The 19,983-nt window shown below is 33.5% G+C and overlaps 1 protein-coding gene and 3 pseudogenes across 1 annotated transcript; all 4 read right to left on the bottom strand.

The window, feature by feature from the left end:
• Window positions 1-2,921: 2,921 nt before the first annotated feature.
• On the bottom strand, window positions 2,922-3,975 carry LOC109439224 (olfactory receptor 6C2-like; annotated as a pseudogene).
• Window positions 3,976-8,376: 4,401 nt separating this feature from the next.
• Window positions 8,377-8,562, bottom strand: LOC109439238 (metallothionein-1A pseudogene; annotated as a pseudogene).
• Window positions 8,563-9,359: 797 nt separating this feature from the next.
• LOC109439225 (olfactory receptor 6C2-like) lies at window positions 9,360-9,914 on the bottom strand (annotated as a pseudogene).
• Window positions 9,915-18,711: 8,797 nt separating this feature from the next.
• LOC109439231 (olfactory receptor 6C2-like) lies at window positions 18,712-19,650 on the bottom strand. The gene has a single exon (XM_019719493.3). The coding sequence runs from the start codon at window positions 19,648-19,650 to the stop codon at window positions 18,712-18,714; it is 939 nt and encodes a 312-aa protein (XP_019575052.2).
• Between the last annotated feature and the right edge of the window lie 333 nt (window positions 19,651-19,983).

The following is a 19,983-nucleotide window of genomic DNA, read 5'->3' as shown; positions in this document are numbered from 1 at the left end:
GGTTATTGTACTGGCTGGGGTAAATAATTCTGATTACCAAGAGGAAATTATGTGGCAGGGAAGACTAAAACTAGAATTCAGAATATTACCTAGGACACCTCTTCAGAGTCTCATATCCCATGATAGATGATAATTATAACACAATAGACCCAACACAATATTATATACTCATCAGGAAGGAAGATTTAGGTCACTCCAACTGGAAAGATTCGATGATCAGGTGACATGCTAGATAAGGGCAAAGGGATACTGAATGGGAGCAGATCTAGTCCCTTAGCAACTTTGAAATTTATGCTATAGTATTGTTGACTATAATCACTATGCTGTGCATTAGGTCTCCAGAATGTATTTATCTACTAGTTGCAAGTTTGTTCTCATCACACAAAATGAAACGATAACTATGTGTGGCATGTTAAAGGTGTTAGTTAAATGCTTCAGTGATAATCATATTGCAATATATAAATCTACAAACCAACCTGTTGTATAACTTTGCTTATAAACTTACACAGTGTTGTATGTCAACTATATCTCAATAAAAATAAATGTAAAACCAAACAACAAAAAGAAAGGAGAACAGAAGAAAGTTTTAAATATTAGCTATAGCCACACGATTAGTTGCAGAAATCAAGTAGGTGATATTTTTTTATCCTTAACACATACACACATTTCTTTTTTTATTGAGCAGTAATTATTCTTTTATTTATAAATAAATACAAATGTGCTAAGACAATAAAATATAACGTCAGGGTGGGAGAAAAAAATACATCCTGCCCCTAATATGCATAGCCTCTCCCATTATCAACATTGCCCACAGCACACATTTCTTTCTATTTTTTTTCCAGTTTTCCATTCCCTTATAATCTAAAATATGGTGTTAATATTGAATAACAATTAACTTCCTGTATCAGTAGCTAAGTTACAGACTATCACAGGGGAGTGTGTCTCAGTTAGAACAGGAATGCCTATCATCAAAACACCAAAAGGATAAAGTGGGACTTGTGTCTTCTCTTCTGAGGAGGTTACGATGCACAAGAAACAGTCCCATTATGGTAGGTGGAAGCATGATTTTGCTTTTCCTTTATTTGGAAATTAGTATGAAACCCAGCATGTGTATATGGATATAAAGCTGACAAGGAGTGCACTGTGCTGGATCATTCTATTGTCATCTGATGTCAGGTTAGAGTTTTAAAAAAATGAGTCGTATAAGATTTGGAAGCTGGAAGATAAGCTGTGGTCATTGCTTTTGGAAACTCACGGTGGCTAGTTATTAATAACATGTCAGAGATTCACAGATACGTCTTCAGTTTCCAGATTATTTTCTCTTTAATCTGTTTTTTTTCTGACTCTTTCTTTAATCTGCTTTTATCTAACTCTTACATATATATATGTATATATTTCATTTCATTATATTATTTATTCAATATATATTTCATTTTATTATTTATTTTGAGTACTTTACAACTCATTTGGTTGTCTATATCTTTTCTTCATCAAATCAAATTGTCTTTCATTTTCTTGGAAAGAAAGGCGTGTAGGGAATTCAGAGTGCAATATAAGAGAAGACAGAAGCATTGAAATCATAGCTCAATCACTTAGAAACTGTGTGATCTTGAACATTTTTTAAATTGTGCTAACAACGGTATAAAACTACTGAAGTTGCTGTAGGTAAGATAATGTGGAGAAAAAGAACGTTCAGTAGATGATTATTTAGTTTGTATTTACTACATTATCTGGCATACTAAAGACCTATTATGTGTTCACTAATTTTTATTTTTTATATTCTTTATTTCTATTTTTTTGTGATAACATCAAGTAGGTATAATCTAAATAATCTAACCTACTGAATTCTTTATGGTAAATTCTTTACTGTTTCCAAAATAAAATTTTCAAAATATTCCTTTGTGCCAGTATTGAACAACTCTTATCTTTCCAAGTTAGATATTCATTCATAATTTATTCATTCATCTATTCAGTTAGAGTTTTTAAAAGTTAAATTAATTGGCGTGACAATGGTTAGTAAAATTACATAGGTTTCAAGCATACAATTCTATAATACACCATCTATATATTGCATTGTGTGCTCACCACCCAGAGTCAGTTCTCCTGTCACCATATATTTGACCCCCTTTACCCTTTTCTACCATCTCCCCTCCCCGCTTACCCCGCAGTAACCACTAAACTGTTGTCTGTGTCTATGAATTTTTGTTTCTTTATTTGTTTGTTTTGTTCCTTTGTTGCTTTCATTTTTATATCACACTATGAGTGAAATCATATGGTTCTTGACTTTTTCTGTCTGACTTATTTTGCTTAGCTTAATAATCTCAAGATCCATCCATATTGTCACAAATGGCAATTTATTGGGATTTATAAATTTCTCAATTATAAATATTTGTTTCCAAACTTTCTTAATAGAAACTTTGTTTTAACTTTGCTTATAAAACTTTATTTCTCCACTGGTTACAGCAAAGCTTAAATTATTATATATTGGCTGGTGTTTTGGTTTTCCTTATATTAAAGTTTATCTTTTTACTGTCTGAAAGTAAGGGTGAAGATTCTTATTAAATTTCCAATTATTCTTTAAGTATTTAAAAAGTTTTAAAAGGAGTCCATACATAATACAGTCCCAACAATTTCCTGAATGTCACTGATACTATTCACGTCATCCTATTTAGTTTCTTTTTAGGTTGTGTAAAATGAGTGAGTGATAGGTGAAGGAAGATTTTTATATTCTAAAAAGCTATTTTGATTTTCTATTAATGAGATACCTTGTCCTGGTTAAAGTTAAGTTGAAAGGAGGGAAAGGTTGCAGCTTGTGCATAGTGGGTACCCAAAGCAAGATTCAAAGGGCTGTGAGAAGGTTAACCTGACTGGGCTTTTAAATTAATAAGAATAAAAATGTGTTTAGGCTTTTAAAGATAATTTTAAGTTATTATTTTTTCTTCTCTGTGATTAATCAAATATACTGCAAGCTTAGTGCGGACAAGAAATGAAATCTTTTTGAATATGTCATTGAAAGCATGTTTCACTTGCTTGTTCCTCAAGGTATAAATGAAGGGGTTCAGTAAAGGGGCAACAGATGTAGTGAGCAAAGATACCCCTTTATTGATGTCCACCTCTTCTTTGGCTGAAGGTTTAATATAGATGAAAATACAGCTGCCATAAGTGATGGAAACAACAATCATATGAGAAGAACAAGTGGAATAAGCTTTCTTTCTTTCCTGAGTAGAGGGGAATCTTAGAATTGTCCTAATGATATATAGGTATGAAAGAATCACACCTCATAGTGTGATAAAGAATGTTAACACTGCACAAATAATAACAGTCTGTTTTATGAACCACGTATCTGAGCATGAAATCTTAAAAAGGGGAGATGCATCACAGCCAAAATGATCAACGGTACTGGAGTCACAGAATTCCAGCTGGAGGCCCAGGCCAAGTGGCGTGATGATGATCATTAACCCAGAGATCCAGCAGCACAGGACCAGGATGGTACAGACCCTGTTGTTCATGATGGTCGTGTAATGAAGGGGCTTACAGATGGCCACATAGCGGTCATAGGACATGGCTGCCAGAAGAAAAAATTCTGTGGCCCCAAAGAGTCCAGATAAGAAATTTGACTGGTACAAGCATTGTAAGTAATGGTGTTATCTCCAGTTGATAAGCTGTACAGGAATCTGGGAATACAGACCGTTGCGAATGAGATTTCTAAGAAGGAGAAATTTTGAAGAAAAAAATACATAGGCGTTGTAAGATGAGAATCCATGAGTGTAAGAATGAGAATGGTCAGGTTTGCCGTTATGTTCAGAATGTATGTCAAAAAACCAGAGCTTGAAGCTCTGGATCCTCTGTAAGTCTCAACAAGATAAATGTTGTTATCGTCGTGTGATTTTTTGTTATTACCTTTGGTGTTTTATGCAGTCTGCCTGTAGTTGGGGGAAAAGAATCTTTGCTCTTCTCAGTGATCAAAAGGAACATAACATCTCAGAAAGAACAAATGCCAAATTATTTCGAATTATTCCCTTCTGCTTTTCATTATGGATTTCATGACTTTTATAAAACTTAGTTACAAAGATCTCCCCTGAAAAGGGCTTTGAGCTCCATGTACTTCTCTTCCTGCAGAAATCCCAATCATCTCTTTTAAAATATGTGTTCTCCATTCTGTACTAACATTCTTTAAAAATCAAGAAAAATTATTTGCATTTAAAAAATCCGAACCTAAATCCTGCCATTTATTCTGATTCTCATTTTTTTTTCTAGAAACACCTTATCTTCATACTTTTTTCACTAGGGTTTCACATACACACCCACACAATTTTGTTGTTCAATCAGTTTTCTACGATAATTTGAGGACTGTTAAATACAAGATATCAACTACTTTTCTCTTGTATCATTCATCTCAGCTCAGGATACAACTGACTTAACTGGTTGTATATTCAAGATCACACTTAAATACAATTTTTAAAGATTAAGTATGTTATCCTGTTTTACTCCTCTTTAATTTCCATGCTGTTTATAGATATTTTCTCTACACAATTACCCGTTGTTGATTGCCGGAACATCTTAAATCTCTCTTCTTTATTCACTAATAAATTAATACCATCCTTGCCCAAGTAATAATGTCAGCCTTAATGCCAAAGTCAAAGGATATAATTCTGATCTTACTTTATTCCTTTGTTGTATTTTTCAAGGTGAATGTCTTTTCAAGTTCTTAGATAGTTTATTGATTTTTTTTTTGGATAACATGTTTTGCTTGTCCTCATTTTGGGTACTTCTCTTAAAATTCTTTATAGATTTCTTTTATCTGCACATCTTAAATATAGGTAATACTGAATATTCCACTCTATATTGTCTTCCAACTCTACACTCTCCTGTACTTCTCATTGACTTTTCAATTGCCAAGAGCTATCTGTGCCCTAAAATCTAGTACATTGCTCTCTTCTGAATTTCAGTTCCATATATTTCAGACAAGTAACAACAGGGATTTTTTATTTGACTATTTAATAGGCACTTCAAACATAATACGATAATTGAACCTGTTGTCTCTTCCTCTTGAAGTAAGAGCTGTCTTCCTCATACCTTGCCCCATTCCTTCTTTGCTCACTTAATCCTGGAAAACCTGTCACTCCTTCTGTATTCCACATTTCAGTGAATGACACTAACTTCTATCAACTATTAAACCAGAAAACCTGGATTTCATTCAGAACCCTTTCATTTTTCACTTTAGTTTTTAGTCAGGTGCCATTAACTTTTGATTCTATCTCAATCAAAGTTTATGAATCAGTGCTACATAGTAAATCTCTCACCTTGATTCAAATCCATCCCAAATTTATATCCCTATCTTGTTCAAAAGCATTACAATCCATTTTCTACATTGCAACTAGAATAACTTTTGATAAAGCACCTCAATTTGTCCTGGACTAGGTCAAGTAGGTTATCATATGCCATATGCCTGCACACGGCACAAGGCTTATTGCTTATTTATGGAACTGTGTCCCAGATATGAGATTATTGAGCTCGAGGTTTTTCTTATTTATTATAGATTATGAAGAGATAAAGTTAACTTTATCCTCTTAAACAGATTAAGAGAGTCTTGAGGGTGGTACAAAATGTTTATATAAGAATATAAGAATCTAGAGTTGTGCCTGTTCTAAAACACTACAATCAAATTATAATTTTATGCTTTATATTCTTTTAAAAATACTGTCTTTTCTTTTAAGCTGAAAAATAAAAAAGCATAAAAAATGGCTGAGAGTAGTATCTCTTAATTGTGAGAATAGTATAGAGAAGGCAATCCTTGGGGTTAATACCAAAGCTTATTATACTCTCAAAAAAGGGTATGTCTTCAATATCAGTTTGAATTACATTGTTCTGAGCGATAGTCTGATTCTATTCTCTCTAGACAACATACTGCTCCTTGAATTTATTTCTTGCTATATTCTTGGTAAATCTCAAGTAAATGCTTTACGTTGTTTAAATAGTACTCATTGTTTGTGGAGCATCCAAAATAAAGTTCTGGTTTGTACAGGATTACTTCCAGAACACAGCCCAATCATAGGTTTAGAATTATGGACATACCCTGAGCAAAATCTTGCCTCTGGAAAATATTTCATTGGTGTATCAATTTAATGGTGGCAAGGATACTTTTTTTCATGGAGGTAGTCATGGTAAAGACATTTTTTCGTGCTGCTGGAAGAGTGTTATCAGTTAGAAAGCTTACATTATTTTCATTAGTGGAAAAAGTAAAATTATTTTCTTTCATAGAATTTCTCTAAATTTGACATTCTGACTTTATTTTTTCAATTCTCATCCCAGATTTTCTACTTAGTATCTCTATGGGCTATGATGATAAACCTTTTAGATTTTAGAAGAAAGTAAGCATCATTACTTGCATATTATCCACATTCCAGAGAAAGTAAATTGATATGAATGTCAAAATACTTACTTTTATAATAATCATTCAGTCTTGAGTTGTAGTTAACCACAAAATTCTGTAGAGGGACAAAACATTAAACAAGAATATTCTAATAGTAACATGGATGTCTATGTTTTTCCTGAACTATACACGCACTCATAGATAGTTCTGGGAATAAAGGCACAGAGATATCTTGATTGTCATATCCTGCAAGTCATATTATTTTTCATTTTAGAATCCGCCCTACTTGAAAAATTAGAATATAGGATTTGGATAGCTAAGTGGAAGGAAAGAATAGTGAACATTTGGGGAAAGCCAGAAAAATTTGGTTCTTGAAGAATTGATAATCTGACCCAACACTCTTAAAGGAGATTAATTTTATTTTAGTATGTTTCATATTAAGAAGACTAAAGGGGTTTTTATCTACTTAATCTGCAATAGGTGTACTGGGATCAACTAAACAAATTAAAACAACAGCAAAAAATAAAATCAAATGAAACTGTCTTTAGTGACCCTGGTTCAAAGTTATTAATTTAGCATATAATTAAAACAAAGCCATTGGAACAGTGTCAGAAAGGACTGAAAGATACAGCAACTACACACATAAGTGTAAACATGGCATAACCAGTCATCTAAATTTATTTACAAAAAATTGCTTCATTTTAATTTAATGTAATAGATTGCTAACTGGGAAAAATAATATTTCAGATATTAATCAGTCATTTATTCTTCATTTACATTAGACTATACATGAGTTTCACAAATTGGAGTGTTGTTGTGTACTTATCATTTTATACATATTTTATATATTATATGAATAATTATATTTTGTTAGTCATATGTTTTAAATATTTTAATTTTATGTAAGATTTAATATAACAATATTTTGTTATACTTTATTAATATGTATTAATATATGTCTAATTTTTGTTTTATAATTTTAAAATTTGCTTTCATTATTAGAAAGGCATTACTGACATGTACCTTATATAAGCATTTCATTACGTTTTCTTCTAGATAGACTCTTTAGGTTTTAATTTATTAGCATCTATAGCTTTGATTATTTGAATAACATTTGATTACAAGACAAGCTAAATCTAAACTTGCCTTCATGCAATTAGTCAGTTGTTCCAACACCATTTATTAATGGTACTGTCTTATTCTTCCTGCTACCTTTAATCACTTCTTGAACTTTTCTTCATTTACCTTGTGTTTTGGTTTTAATTTAAAAAGTTACTCAGCTATAAGAAAAGATTAAATACTGTCATTTGCAGCAACATGGATGGATCTTGAGAATATCATGCTAAGCAAAATAAGTCAGACAAAGTTGAGAACCATGTGATTTTACTCATATGTGGGATATAAATTTGAAAGTGAAAAATGAACAAGACAAATAAACAAAACAAGAACTCAGACACAGACAACAGTATGGCTGTTACCAGAAGGAAAGGGGGTAGAGGGAGAAGTAGAAAAAGAAAAGGGGATCAAATATATGGTGACAGAAGGAGATTTGACTTTGGGTGGTGAACACACAATGAAATATGTTAAAATGTCCATGTTGCCTAAAGTGACCTATAGGTTCACATACTGTATGATATTATTTATATATGGAATCTAGAATAGTCAAACTCATAGAAGCAGGGAGTAGAAGGGTGGTTACCAGGGACAGGGAGGAGGAGAAAACGAGGAGTTGCTAATCATTGGGGTTAAAGCTTCAGTTATACAAGATGAGTACGTTGTGAGATCTGCTGCACAACATTGTGTCTCTAGTTAACAACTTTGTATTGTGCACTTCAGTATCTGTAAATGGGATAGACTTCATGTTAAGTGCTCTTACAAAAATAAAATAAAAATGAAAAATAGAAAAATAATTAAGCTAGAGTATACAAATGAGACACATCAGTAGAACACGTGGTATGAACACGCTGCTCTATTTCCATCTGGGAGCAGGCTCTCCCCTGACGTCATGCACAGCAGCTGCGCTTGTCCAATGCTCCTTTGCAGACCAGCCCTGGGCGCACCCGGTGCAGCCCACAGGGCAGCAGGAAGCAGCAGCTCTTCTTGAAGGAGGTGCATTTGCAGTCTTTGCATTTGCAGGAGCCGGTGCAGGTGCAGGAGCCATCAGTGGGGCAGAAGCAGTGGGGGTCCATTTCCAGCAGAGGTGAGGCAGGAGGTCCAAAGCAAGGGGTGAAGAGGAACCTGTGCTGGTAGGACGTGTGGTCTAACACTTGCTTTTTATCATCTATTACACTTTTATGAAACTCTATGGTGCATTTGATTTACCATATGGGCATGCCAATGTAATTCATTATTACTTTATATGATTTTTGAAAAAAACAAAGGTCTCTCTTATGTTAGAGTGAAGCCAATCAATCTTACTGTGTCTTTCATAAATTTTGTATGTTTCTACAGTGCTAATGTTTCCAGTTTCCTAACCCTTTGCATTTACTTCTTTGGTGTTATACAAAATTTAATTGGAGCTGGAATTGATTTTGTTATAAATTTCATCTTTGTATTTTATTGTTGATAATGAAGTATTCCTTTGGTTTTCATTCCTTCTGTAATTTTTTTCAGTGTTTTATCCTTTTGATATCATTATTAGTTAACAAATTCTGTCACTTTACCCAGAAGTCCCTATTTAAATATTTAATCATGTGAAATAATTATTTTTGGGGGCTGTATTGTAAAAAGGTTAGGTAAGAGTTGAGTTTAGGATTGACTTTTCTAGAAAAAAAATTGTTACTTTAATGAGGAAAGGCACATGTTTATTTTTTTCATACAATACAAGAGGAAGTAATGATATGAAGATAGATTTTTGTAGTGAACATTTTAAATTTTCGAAAGAAGGCTAAACTGGCAAAAGTTTTGGATGTAGCAAAATTGACTAGAATATTCAGAAGAGAACATTATTTCTGAGCTTCTTCATCCTCTTATTTTGATAGAAATATTAATTCTTTTGATTGAATCCTTGAAAACTTGCTTCACTTGCCTGTTTCTCGGGGTACAAATAAAAGGATTCCGTGGTGGCCAGAGAAATAGTGAGCACTGACACTCCCTTATTAATAGGCACGCCTTCCTTTGCTGAAGCTTGATATAGATGAAGATGCAACTGCCATCGGTAATAAAAAACCACAGTTGTGCGGGAAAAGCAGGTGGAAAAGGCGTTTTTCCTCTGTTGAGCAGAGGAAATCAAGATAGCCTCGGTGATGTAAGTATAAGACAGCACCACACAAATGCGCATGATAATCAATGTTAACACAGCACAGGTAATGATCATTTTCTGTCTGGACTGTGTATCTGAACATGAAATCTTCAGGGGAGGAGATGCAGCACAGCCAAAACGATCAATCACATTGGAGTCATAGAATTCTACCTGAAAGCCCACATAAAGTAGAGGGAGGAGGATGAACAAACCTGCCAGTCAACAGCCAAGGACAAGGAGAGTATAGACCGCTTGGTTCACGTTGGTCACATAATGCAAGGGGTTTACGTATGACCACATAGTGATCATACAACATGGCGGCAAGGAGAAAAAAATCCTGTTGCTCCAAAAAGTATGACAAAAAATATTTGAGTAGCACAAGCATTGTTAAGTAATGGTATTATCACCAGTTGGCCGACTATAAAGGAATCTGGGAGCAAACACTTGTGAGTGTGACTTTGAAGAATGAGACATTTCTGAGAAAAAAAATAGATGGGAGTTTTAAGGTGAGAATGAACAAATAAGAGTGTGTTTATAGTCATGTTTCCTTTATACTCAATATGAAGGTGACAGGTAGAAAACTAAAAAGAAGAGACTTCATCTGTGGATTATGGGTTAATCCTAATGTGATCATGTGGTTACTACTGTATGGTTTCTCATTACTAACTTCTGACTTGTCTCCAGTCTGCAAGGACAATTTGAGAAATCGAATCTGATAAGAGGAGTCTCTCAATTATCACATGAGAACAAGAGGTGAGCCATAAAGGCAAGCCAGATCACATGTGATTTTTTCCTTTTTTGACCTACGAGTAATCATTTCCAGTATAATTTTGACTCTTTCTCTGCTTCTATTAGCAAAAGAGATTTGCTTAATTCTTGTTATTGAATTACAAATTAAGGACAGAATTCTCTTTTAATTCTTTGTTTTGTTTTGTTTTTCCTTTGTAGGAAGAGTGAGCGAGATCAAATGAATTCTTCAAGAAAACTTCTTTCTTTTTTTTCAACTTTCATTATTTTACTCAATCTTAGATGATGTGATTGATTATCTGATTGATACAGTTGGGAAAACAACAAAATAATTTTAGGTTGGTGCAAAAGTATTCAGTTTAAAAGGTGAAAAATACTTGCAAAAACCGCAATTTCTTTTGCACCAACCTAGTATTTTTGGTTTGGCTCCCACTTTTACCTGATGGAGCGGGTATTCTTCAGCACTCTTCTTAACATCTCTAGGACACTTTTCAGACTTGGGGACACTGCCATAACCTAGTTCTGAGATTAATATTAGGAACTTAAACCTGATAGCAAACTTGAGTGTCATTCTTAAACTCTCAACTTTTTTTTATCTTTGAAATGCAAGTAATGAAATGTAGTGCTGTTTTCCAAAATGTAGATCTTCAATTTATACAGAACTTGGCTTCTCTAATCATTATTAGAACTGGAAAATTTTTTCTTTGTTTTTGTTTGCTTGTTTAAAGAGCTACTACAGAAGTTTCTCCAGTGAAATGTCACCTTTTGGCTTTGGGCCCTTTCTTTTGGAACGCTAAACTTTTCTAAAAGTGCTGATACTTCATCACATATCTTGGAATCTTGGCACATGCAGATTATTTTGATCCTCTTTGGAGAAGAAATGTTGGCTACAGGTTGAGTATCATCACAGAAGTTGCAGTCTTTCAGATAGCTTGCCTCAAATTGAGATTTTCTCTTACTTTAATTTGGGTATCCCTGAGGCAAAAATCAGGTTGACTATCCTAAGCATATTAGTTTTTCATTACCTTTTAAGCTCATCCACTTTACCCCTTACAATCTCCATTTTCATACCACCATCTCAACCTCTCATCCGCAATTCACAACAATATGGTTCATTGTAATAGCCAGAGATTTAAGACAAATTTCTTCTTTTTCATGTCTGTATTAGGATTACCTAAATTTTTAATGTCTCTGACATTACTAATTTAGATGTCCTATTTTCCTTTCCTCATGTAAGTTAGTGAAATTCTAAGAAAATATCATATTTACAAGGAGAAGATTAATTGTAAAGATGAACTAATTGGTCACACCTATGCATGATAAAAATGCCATCATTTCCAATAATCACTTTTCTATTTCCTGTACATTCTGTTTTCCTATCTTCCTCCTCCAACCATACTACCTAAGGCATCTGTTCTCTAGGTTTTTAATACCATTACACCCATGATCTTAAAAATATATTCATATTTCATATCCAATACATTAAAGAAATTTAATAAGATTCAATAAAGGACGCTAACAGTATTATTAATTACATGCTATTATTAAAAATAAAGGAGTGGTTTGATAACTATGAATGTTCCAAAGGACAGACTTTACTTTTTTAATAATTTGACCTGGGGCTCTGTTGTTTATATGTCTTCTGCTTTCTAATATGGTTATCTGCCAAATCTCTACATTCATTTACGTTTTCTCTCTGTTCTGAGTGAGAAATACTGACACTTCATCTTTCATGAATACTCCACGAACTCCTTTATTTCTTGTTATTCTGCTTTGTTTTCTTGTGAAATCTTTCCTCCAAAGGCAGTAAGGTTAATTTGCCAGTGAGATCATTTAAGCCTGACACAATTTTTTTTTTAACACAATATTTAGTGAGACTAAGTTTTCCCTTTAAATTACAAGTCATTCTCTTTCTATAATCTTTTTTCACCTTGTTTGCTTGGCCTGACAGTAGAGAACTCCCTAGACATATTTGTCAGTTTGGGGTCTCATTTTGTCATACTAACCAAATGCAGAATAAAAATAAACAAAACAAAGTTTACTTAATTTTATCCCCTATTTATTTTTGCTAATGCCATTCTTAAATGCACAGTGTTTCTGCTGGAGAAGTAAGGAAACCAGATGTCAGGGACTCTGCCATTCACAGGGTGGGATAATACCTGGTATACTGTTTTTCCTCCGCTGTCACTAATTCATTTGCATTGGTAGCTATTCAATTGTTTTAATCAGTGGTCCTAGCACTATGGATTTTCCTTCATGGAGATACTAAGTAACTCATTCATGGCCTTCAGATTTATAGGTTTGATCACAAAAGGGATGTTGAACTTGACTTAAGGAAAAGGGTGTGTGTTAGTGTAATTATACCCTCGCATTTATTGTTGAGTCCCTCGAGGGATGATCAAAAGGCCAACTTGTGTTGTAGAATACAATTATCTCTACGTTCCATCCATTATCTCTTCGGCAAGCTTCTGAATTCTTTTCTTATTTTCTCCATGTCCAAGAATTCACTGTGATTATTAAGAAGAAGTACATGAAAATCTGACAAAGTTTCATTGTGTGACTAATAATTTATTATGATTCAAATCTTTTTGTAAAAGTTCAGGTTTTTGACCTTCTATTGTTAACTATTGTGATACACTCTGAAAGACTGAAGCATTTCCACTCAACACTAGTAAAACTACATCCCCAAGTGTTCTTCACCATTCCTCTTGTTCAACCCAAATTGACCAACAAATAGCTGCTAAACAAGTTTCAGTCTTGCAACCCCTTCATTCTATCCCATGATTAAGACAACCTTAGTTTCCTCATACTTGCTGAGAATTTGAATATGAAACACTTGTCTGTACAATACTGAGCTTTGATTGACTCTCTTCAATATTCCGTATAAATCTCTAACCTCCTTGCTCACCTCGTAATTGAGTTGTTCTCATGTTAAAACTTTTAAACACAGGCATGAGCTAATGGGTTTTGGTTATTTTTTCCCTCCTTCCACAATATAAATTGTTCGAATGAGGACACGGAAGTAGGAAGAAGACTAATTTTAGTAATTCAAAGCTAGCTTTGGTCATGAATGGAACTTATTTACAGGTCAGGAGCCATTAAAAATAACTTAGAAGTAACTATGAATTTACCTCATGAAATTTCCAAATCGTTTCTACACAAAGCATGAAATACCCCACCCAAAATGGATGTTCTTCAAATCTAGAGTTATTTTATCATTGTTTTTCTTCCTGACAATTTTCAAAGTAGTTATTAAAATTTTAAATTAAAAAAGTATCATACTTACTTTTCTGACAGTATTTCATAACTTCTGTTGACACTTTCACCACACATATCCTTCGGACTGAAACTTGAATAAGATATTTTAGTGAAGATATGTACATGCTGTCACCTTATTTTTTCAGGAATCCACATTCATAGAAAGCCCTGGGAATGCCACAGATCTTCAAAACGTTGTATTCAAAGATCCTGTCACTAGATAGTGTTTCCAATAACAAAATTAGGAAACAACTTCTTTACATTCAGTAGTTGAAAGGGAAGTAAAGACTGATACATACATATTTTAAGGGAATATTAATAACTGGTTATGGAAAAATTGATGGCCTGATCTTTTCTGGACATAGATATAGGGTGTCCTATAAATTTTCAACTAACAATGACATTTATTGTATTTGTTGAATATGCTGTTGGTGCATAGGGACCCAGTGAAAAATAAACAAAAGGGTCCTTTGTGATTAATGTAGTAAAGCCAGTAATGAATTTTCTGATAATGAACTTTGACACACAAAAAATACAGGTAGCAGTGGGACAGTTTCCTTAGAGACATAAAAGCATAAGAATAGTATTAAACACATAATAGAAATGCAATGATGGTATTAAAACAAAGCAAATGCCTGACTTTTCTTCTAAGGCAAGTTAATACGTGAATTTTATTTTTAATTTTAATTAAAAATTTTCACACTAAAACTGTTAAATGTTTTATAAAGGAATATGCATATATAAAAGTACACATATTTTAATTGCGCATCACAATGAATTTTCATTAATTGAACATATACATATAGCTAGCAACAGAATCAAGGAACAGAACATTACCATCACACAAAAAATTTCCCTAGTGCTTGCTTCATCGTAAGTTTTTAAATATCCCCCTAAACATTCTCCCTCACCCTTGGCAGAACAATCACTGCCCTGATTTGTAATAACATAGATTAGTTATTCATGTTTCTGTACTTTATAGTTGTGGAGTCATAGAGCATACGATATTTTATGTCTGACTCACTCAATATAAGTTAGTGAGATCCTCCCACATTATTGCATGTGATTGTAGATCATTAACTCTTAATTGCTTTGTAATATACTTTTAGGTAAATTCACTATATTTTATTTATCCATACTCGGTTTCTGTCTTTATATAGTTTCTAGTTTTATGCTATTATGAATAATGCTTCTACAATCATTCTAGAACATACTATTTTTTTCTATCTTTGATTTTAGTGTGGTGGATTTTTCTTTTTTTAATTAAAAGTTTTATTTTGAGATAATTATAGATGCACATGCAGTTGTAAGAAATAATACAGAAGAATTAATGCATGCTTTACTCAGTTTCCTCTGGTGGTAGTATCTTACAAGACTACAGTATAATCTCACAGCCAGGATACTGATAATCACACAAAGTACAGAAAGATTTCATTACCACAAGGATCCCTCATTTTACTCCTCTTTAGCCATACCAAGATCCCTTTCCCCTGACCCACACCATCACTGGCATTCACTAATTTGTTGTCTATTTCTGTAATTTCAGTATTACACAAACAAATCATAGAGTAGATGACTTTGGGGATTTTTTTTTCACTTGACATAATTCCCTGGAGATTCATTCAAATTGTCTGTATCAATAATTTGTTTCTTTATATTACTTTACAATAACCACCAATTGGCAACAACCCAAATGTCCTTCAATATAAATAGTTTGTTTCTTTATATTACTAAGTAGTATCCCATGGTATAGATATGTAATAGTCTGACCAACCATTTACTTTTTGAAAAACACCTAGGTTGTTGCCAATTTTTGGTTTTAATAAAGTTGTTGTGAATATTTATGTACAGGTTTTATCAGGGATAAATACCTAAGAGTAGTACAATCACTAGGTAGTGTGGTAGTACAGTCTTCTTTCTCTTTAGAATTACTTACAGGCTTTCAATGGATTTGGTGAATCTTAGAGTACAAGAAGTAAAGATAAGTAAAGCTAAGAGTTTTACTCTTTGAACAAATCTTTATATTATGCTTTTTGTATTGCTAATGTAGTGTGGTACTAAATTCTATTTTAATTTGTATAACACAATAGCTATTTTCCTTTATATTCAAAGAGAATATAAGATTAATTTCCAAACTAGAGAGCAGGAATTTATCTGTAACCAGTGCAAATTTTACATTAAATGGATCTAATTGGTTATTCCTCACTCATTGTCCATCAACAGTTCCAGAGCACCTACATAGTATTTTTTTAAAGGCAAAAATAAACCATGTATAGATAAATACCATCAGTCAATTAGTAATTTCCAAAATGAAACTTTTGAGTAACAAAATTTTGAAGTAGTCTATATAAACAGAATAGTTATTCACTTTTTTCACTGTTCACACAATAAAACAAGCACTTTAAACGATTACTCAAATAAATAGAAGTCTAGTATATATAACAAATATGTGCTATTGTTTATTTTGGGTATGAAGTAAAAATTCAGAGATGATTAATATTTTATCAGAGAGGGAAAAATCAAAAGTAAACTTTAAATCATCTAATAAATTATCTGATTTTGACATATATTGTATTTTATTTTCATTTTGCAACCCAAAATACCAATATCTACTTTAAATATCTACGACAAAAAAGACATTCTTTATGAGACAAGATAAAACATAAGGATTAGTAAATGTAGTTTCTTTAAAAAAACAACAACAGTTGGTTACCAGAAGGTAAGCGGGACAGGGGGTGGTAGATGAGGGTAAAAGAGATCAAACATACGGTGATGGAAGGAGAACTGACTCTGGGTGGTGAACACACAATGTGATATATAGATTATGTATTACAGAATTGTACACCTGAAACCTATGTAACTTTACTAACAATTGTCACCACAATAAACTTTCATTAATAATAAAGAAAAAAAAAGTTAAATTTTCCAGCAGAATTTAGTAAGAACTAGTCTCACATAATTTTTCTGTCTTGGAGAGTCCCTTCAGCTTGCGGTGGCTTCTAGTATCTGTCCAAAAATGAAAGGCTGATTTTATGTGAATGCAGATTAGGCAGCACTTGTGATGATTCAGCCAAATAGCACTGGAGAGGCACTATCCAAACTTCAACAACAGTGTCTTGCATTTATGGCACGTAAAGGATTGACCAAATGATGGGCAGTTCGTGCGGTGGCCTGACAGAATTCAGTAGCCATACTGAATATATTCCTGTGGCTTGATTTTTTGAATTGCACACATACAACTTTGGGAGTTGTAAATAAGTCTGTTTTTTTTCAGGGGTGGTTGAGGTGAGATTCAAGATTTATAGGAATTGGTGGGCTGAACAAAACTTTCTGTTAAATGACAAAGGAAATGAATTTCCCATTTGCTGTAAAACACTGATGTGGTTCTAACTTTAGTGGTTTGTTAGATCTAGGTGGACAGAATAGTTGGCTTCCCCAAATTCTCATCCTTTCAAGTACATTCAAAGACAAAGGGGGAAATTGCAGAGGGTTGGACTAATCAAATTGTTTTAGCTGGACAACAAGCTTAAGAGTGACTCCCTAGAGGCTTTTGGGGAGATAAAGAGAATGTCACATCATAGCAACCTACCTCTCATTATTTCTTCCCAAATGATAAAAAATTATAAAAACAAAAAAGTGAGTTCTACACCAGAGATGGGCAAACTTTTTCTGTAAAAGGCCAGATAGTAAACATTTTTGGCTTTTTGGACCATGAAGTCTTTGTTAAACTATTCAACTCTGCCATTAAAAGCAGCCACAGACAATATGCAAATGAGCAGGAGTGGACATGTTCCAATAAAACTTTATTTACAGGAAGCACTGATGGATAGATTTTACCCTCAGACCTCAGTTTTTGGACTCTTGTTTTAGAATGTGGTCCTTACTCCCAAGGTACTCCTAAGTGGTTTTCCCAGTGTTCAGCTAGAAGCCTGTGCTTTAAAAGATATTAATAAGGTCTCTTCACATTGGCTGGACCCAAACTCCAAGCCCACAGGCTGCTTGGCTTCTAGTATCTGTATTAAATTCTCAGCCTTCTCACTGGTAAACCTGGACTATACTTGCCCTACATATATTCAGTTACTCAGCCAAGTCTACATAGGGAGTTTTTCTGCCAATATCCCAGCTCAGTGTAGCGCAGACCTCAGAATATTAATCACTTCAAGCTGAACTTATCTCTGCCAACTCAACCCAGAGAGGCAATGATGTTGAGCTTAGTCTCTAGCTCATAGTCCATAGTGTGGATTGGGCTAGTGCTAATTGTGGACTCATCTACTAAGTTTCCCTTTTCCAGAGTGACACAGTTTTGAGCTGCTTGTTGTCAAAATTTCCTCATATAGTTGATTCAGTTTTATAATTATATTAGGCAGAAAACATGGGCTCAACCTAGTTACTCTGGGAGAGTCGGAACCAAAATTCTCTGATTTTTTTTATCTTGTGTTATTTTTGTTTGTGTGTGTACTCACATGTAGGAGTGCTTGAATCTATTGTCAAGCACCCGTCATCTGAAGTTTTCTCCTGTTTCTTGAAGTAAACCTTTGAAATATTTTTGCTTGCTTAAATCTTTTGTTTATCCTATTTGTTTCTAGTTTCCTGATATCTACATCCTGGTTATAATATACTTTAATTTTACTTTATATTTCTAATTTAGTTATTTTATTTTAAAGTTTGTCTTATTAATACCTTAAAACAAAGATGAAATCTATCTTCTTATATTTCAAATATTTCTTTTAGTATATTTACATACATACGTTAAAGGAGTTTAGCAAAACTATTATTCCAAAAATTTCCCGGGAAACATGAATACTACATTTAACATGTTATATAACTTCTTTTTTAATAATATTAGAAAAAGCTCAATGAGAGATGAGGGAAGGTTTTGTTTACTGGAAACAAATTCTCATGTTCTTTACATGGTAGAAACAATCTTGATTGAAATTAAAGAGAGAGAGAAATGATTTGTTCCAAGTACACTTGCAAATCAAATTCAAAGGATTATGAAAAGGTTAACCTGACTGAAGTAGTTAGGACTTGCATAAAAATGTTAAGAAACAAATCTTTCATTTTCGCTGGATTGTTCAAATTCAGTATGCTCCTACCTGTGTAAGATAAATGCAATTTTTTTGATGGTGTCATTGAAAGCTTGTTTCACTTGATTGTTCCTCAAGGTATAAATGAAGGGGTTCAATAAAGGGGCAACAGATGTAGTGAGCAAAGATACCCCTTTATTGATGTCCACCTCTTCTTTGGCTGAAGGCTTGATATAGATGAAGATGCAGCTGCCATAGGTGATGGAAACAACAATCATGTGAGAAGAACAGGTGGAGAAAGCTTTTTTTCTTTGCTGAGCAGAAGGGAATCTTAGAATTGTTCTGATGATATATATGTATGAAAGAATGACACCTATCAGTGTAATAATGAATGTCAATACTGCACAGATTATAACCATCTGTTCTATGAACCACGTATCTGAGCATGAAATCTTAAAAAGGGGAGATGCATCACAGCCAAAATGATCAACGGTACTGGAGTCACAGAATTCCAGCTGGAGGCCCAGGCCAAGTGGCGTGATGATGATCATTAACCCAGAGATCCAGCAGCACAGGACCAGGATGGTACAGACCCTGTTGTTCATGATGGTCGTGTAATGAAGGGGTTTACAGATGGCCACATAGCGGTCATAGGACATGGCTGCCAGAAGAAAAAATTCTGTGGCCCCGAAAAGTCCAATAAAAAATATTTGACTGGCGCAAGCATTATAAGTAATAGTATTATCTCCAGTTGATAAGCTGTACAGGAATCTGGGAATACAGACCGTTGTAAATGAGATTTCTAAGAAGGAGAAATTTCGAAGGAAAAAATACATAGGTGTTTCAAGATGCGAATCCGTGAGTGTAAGAATGATAATGGTCATATTTCCAGTAATACTCAGCATGTAGGTGAGAAACAAAAAGATAAAAACCAGAATCTGCAGCTGTGGATCCTCTGTGAGTCCCAACAGGATGAATGTTGTTATTGCCGTGTAATTTCTCATTACTACCTTTGATGTTTTAGACAGCATACATGTAAAATACCAAAAAAGAAGCACCTAAATTTGAAGAAAGGAAATAAGAAAGCAAAATCAATGAAATAGAAAACAGAAAAATAAGAGAGAAGATTAATGGAATCAAAAGCTGAATGTTAGAGAGGATGAATCACATTGATAAGACTGTTGTGAGACTGAGCTAGAAAAAAAAGAAAATATAAAATTTATCAGGAATGAGAAATATGACACAATTACAGGTTATGCAAATATTAAAACAATAAAATGAAATATTTTGAAAAACTCTGCAAAGTAGGATTGTCAATTTAAATGAAATGAACTAAT

Source organism: Rhinolophus sinicus, chromosome 1 (assembly GCF_057876585.1).
Source record: "Rhinolophus sinicus isolate RSI-liver-muscle chromosome 1, RSI-T2T, whole genome shotgun sequence".
NCBI lineage: Eukaryota > Metazoa > Chordata > Mammalia > Chiroptera > Rhinolophidae > Rhinolophus > Rhinolophus sinicus.
This window is presented reverse-complemented; position numbering and strand designations above follow the sequence as displayed.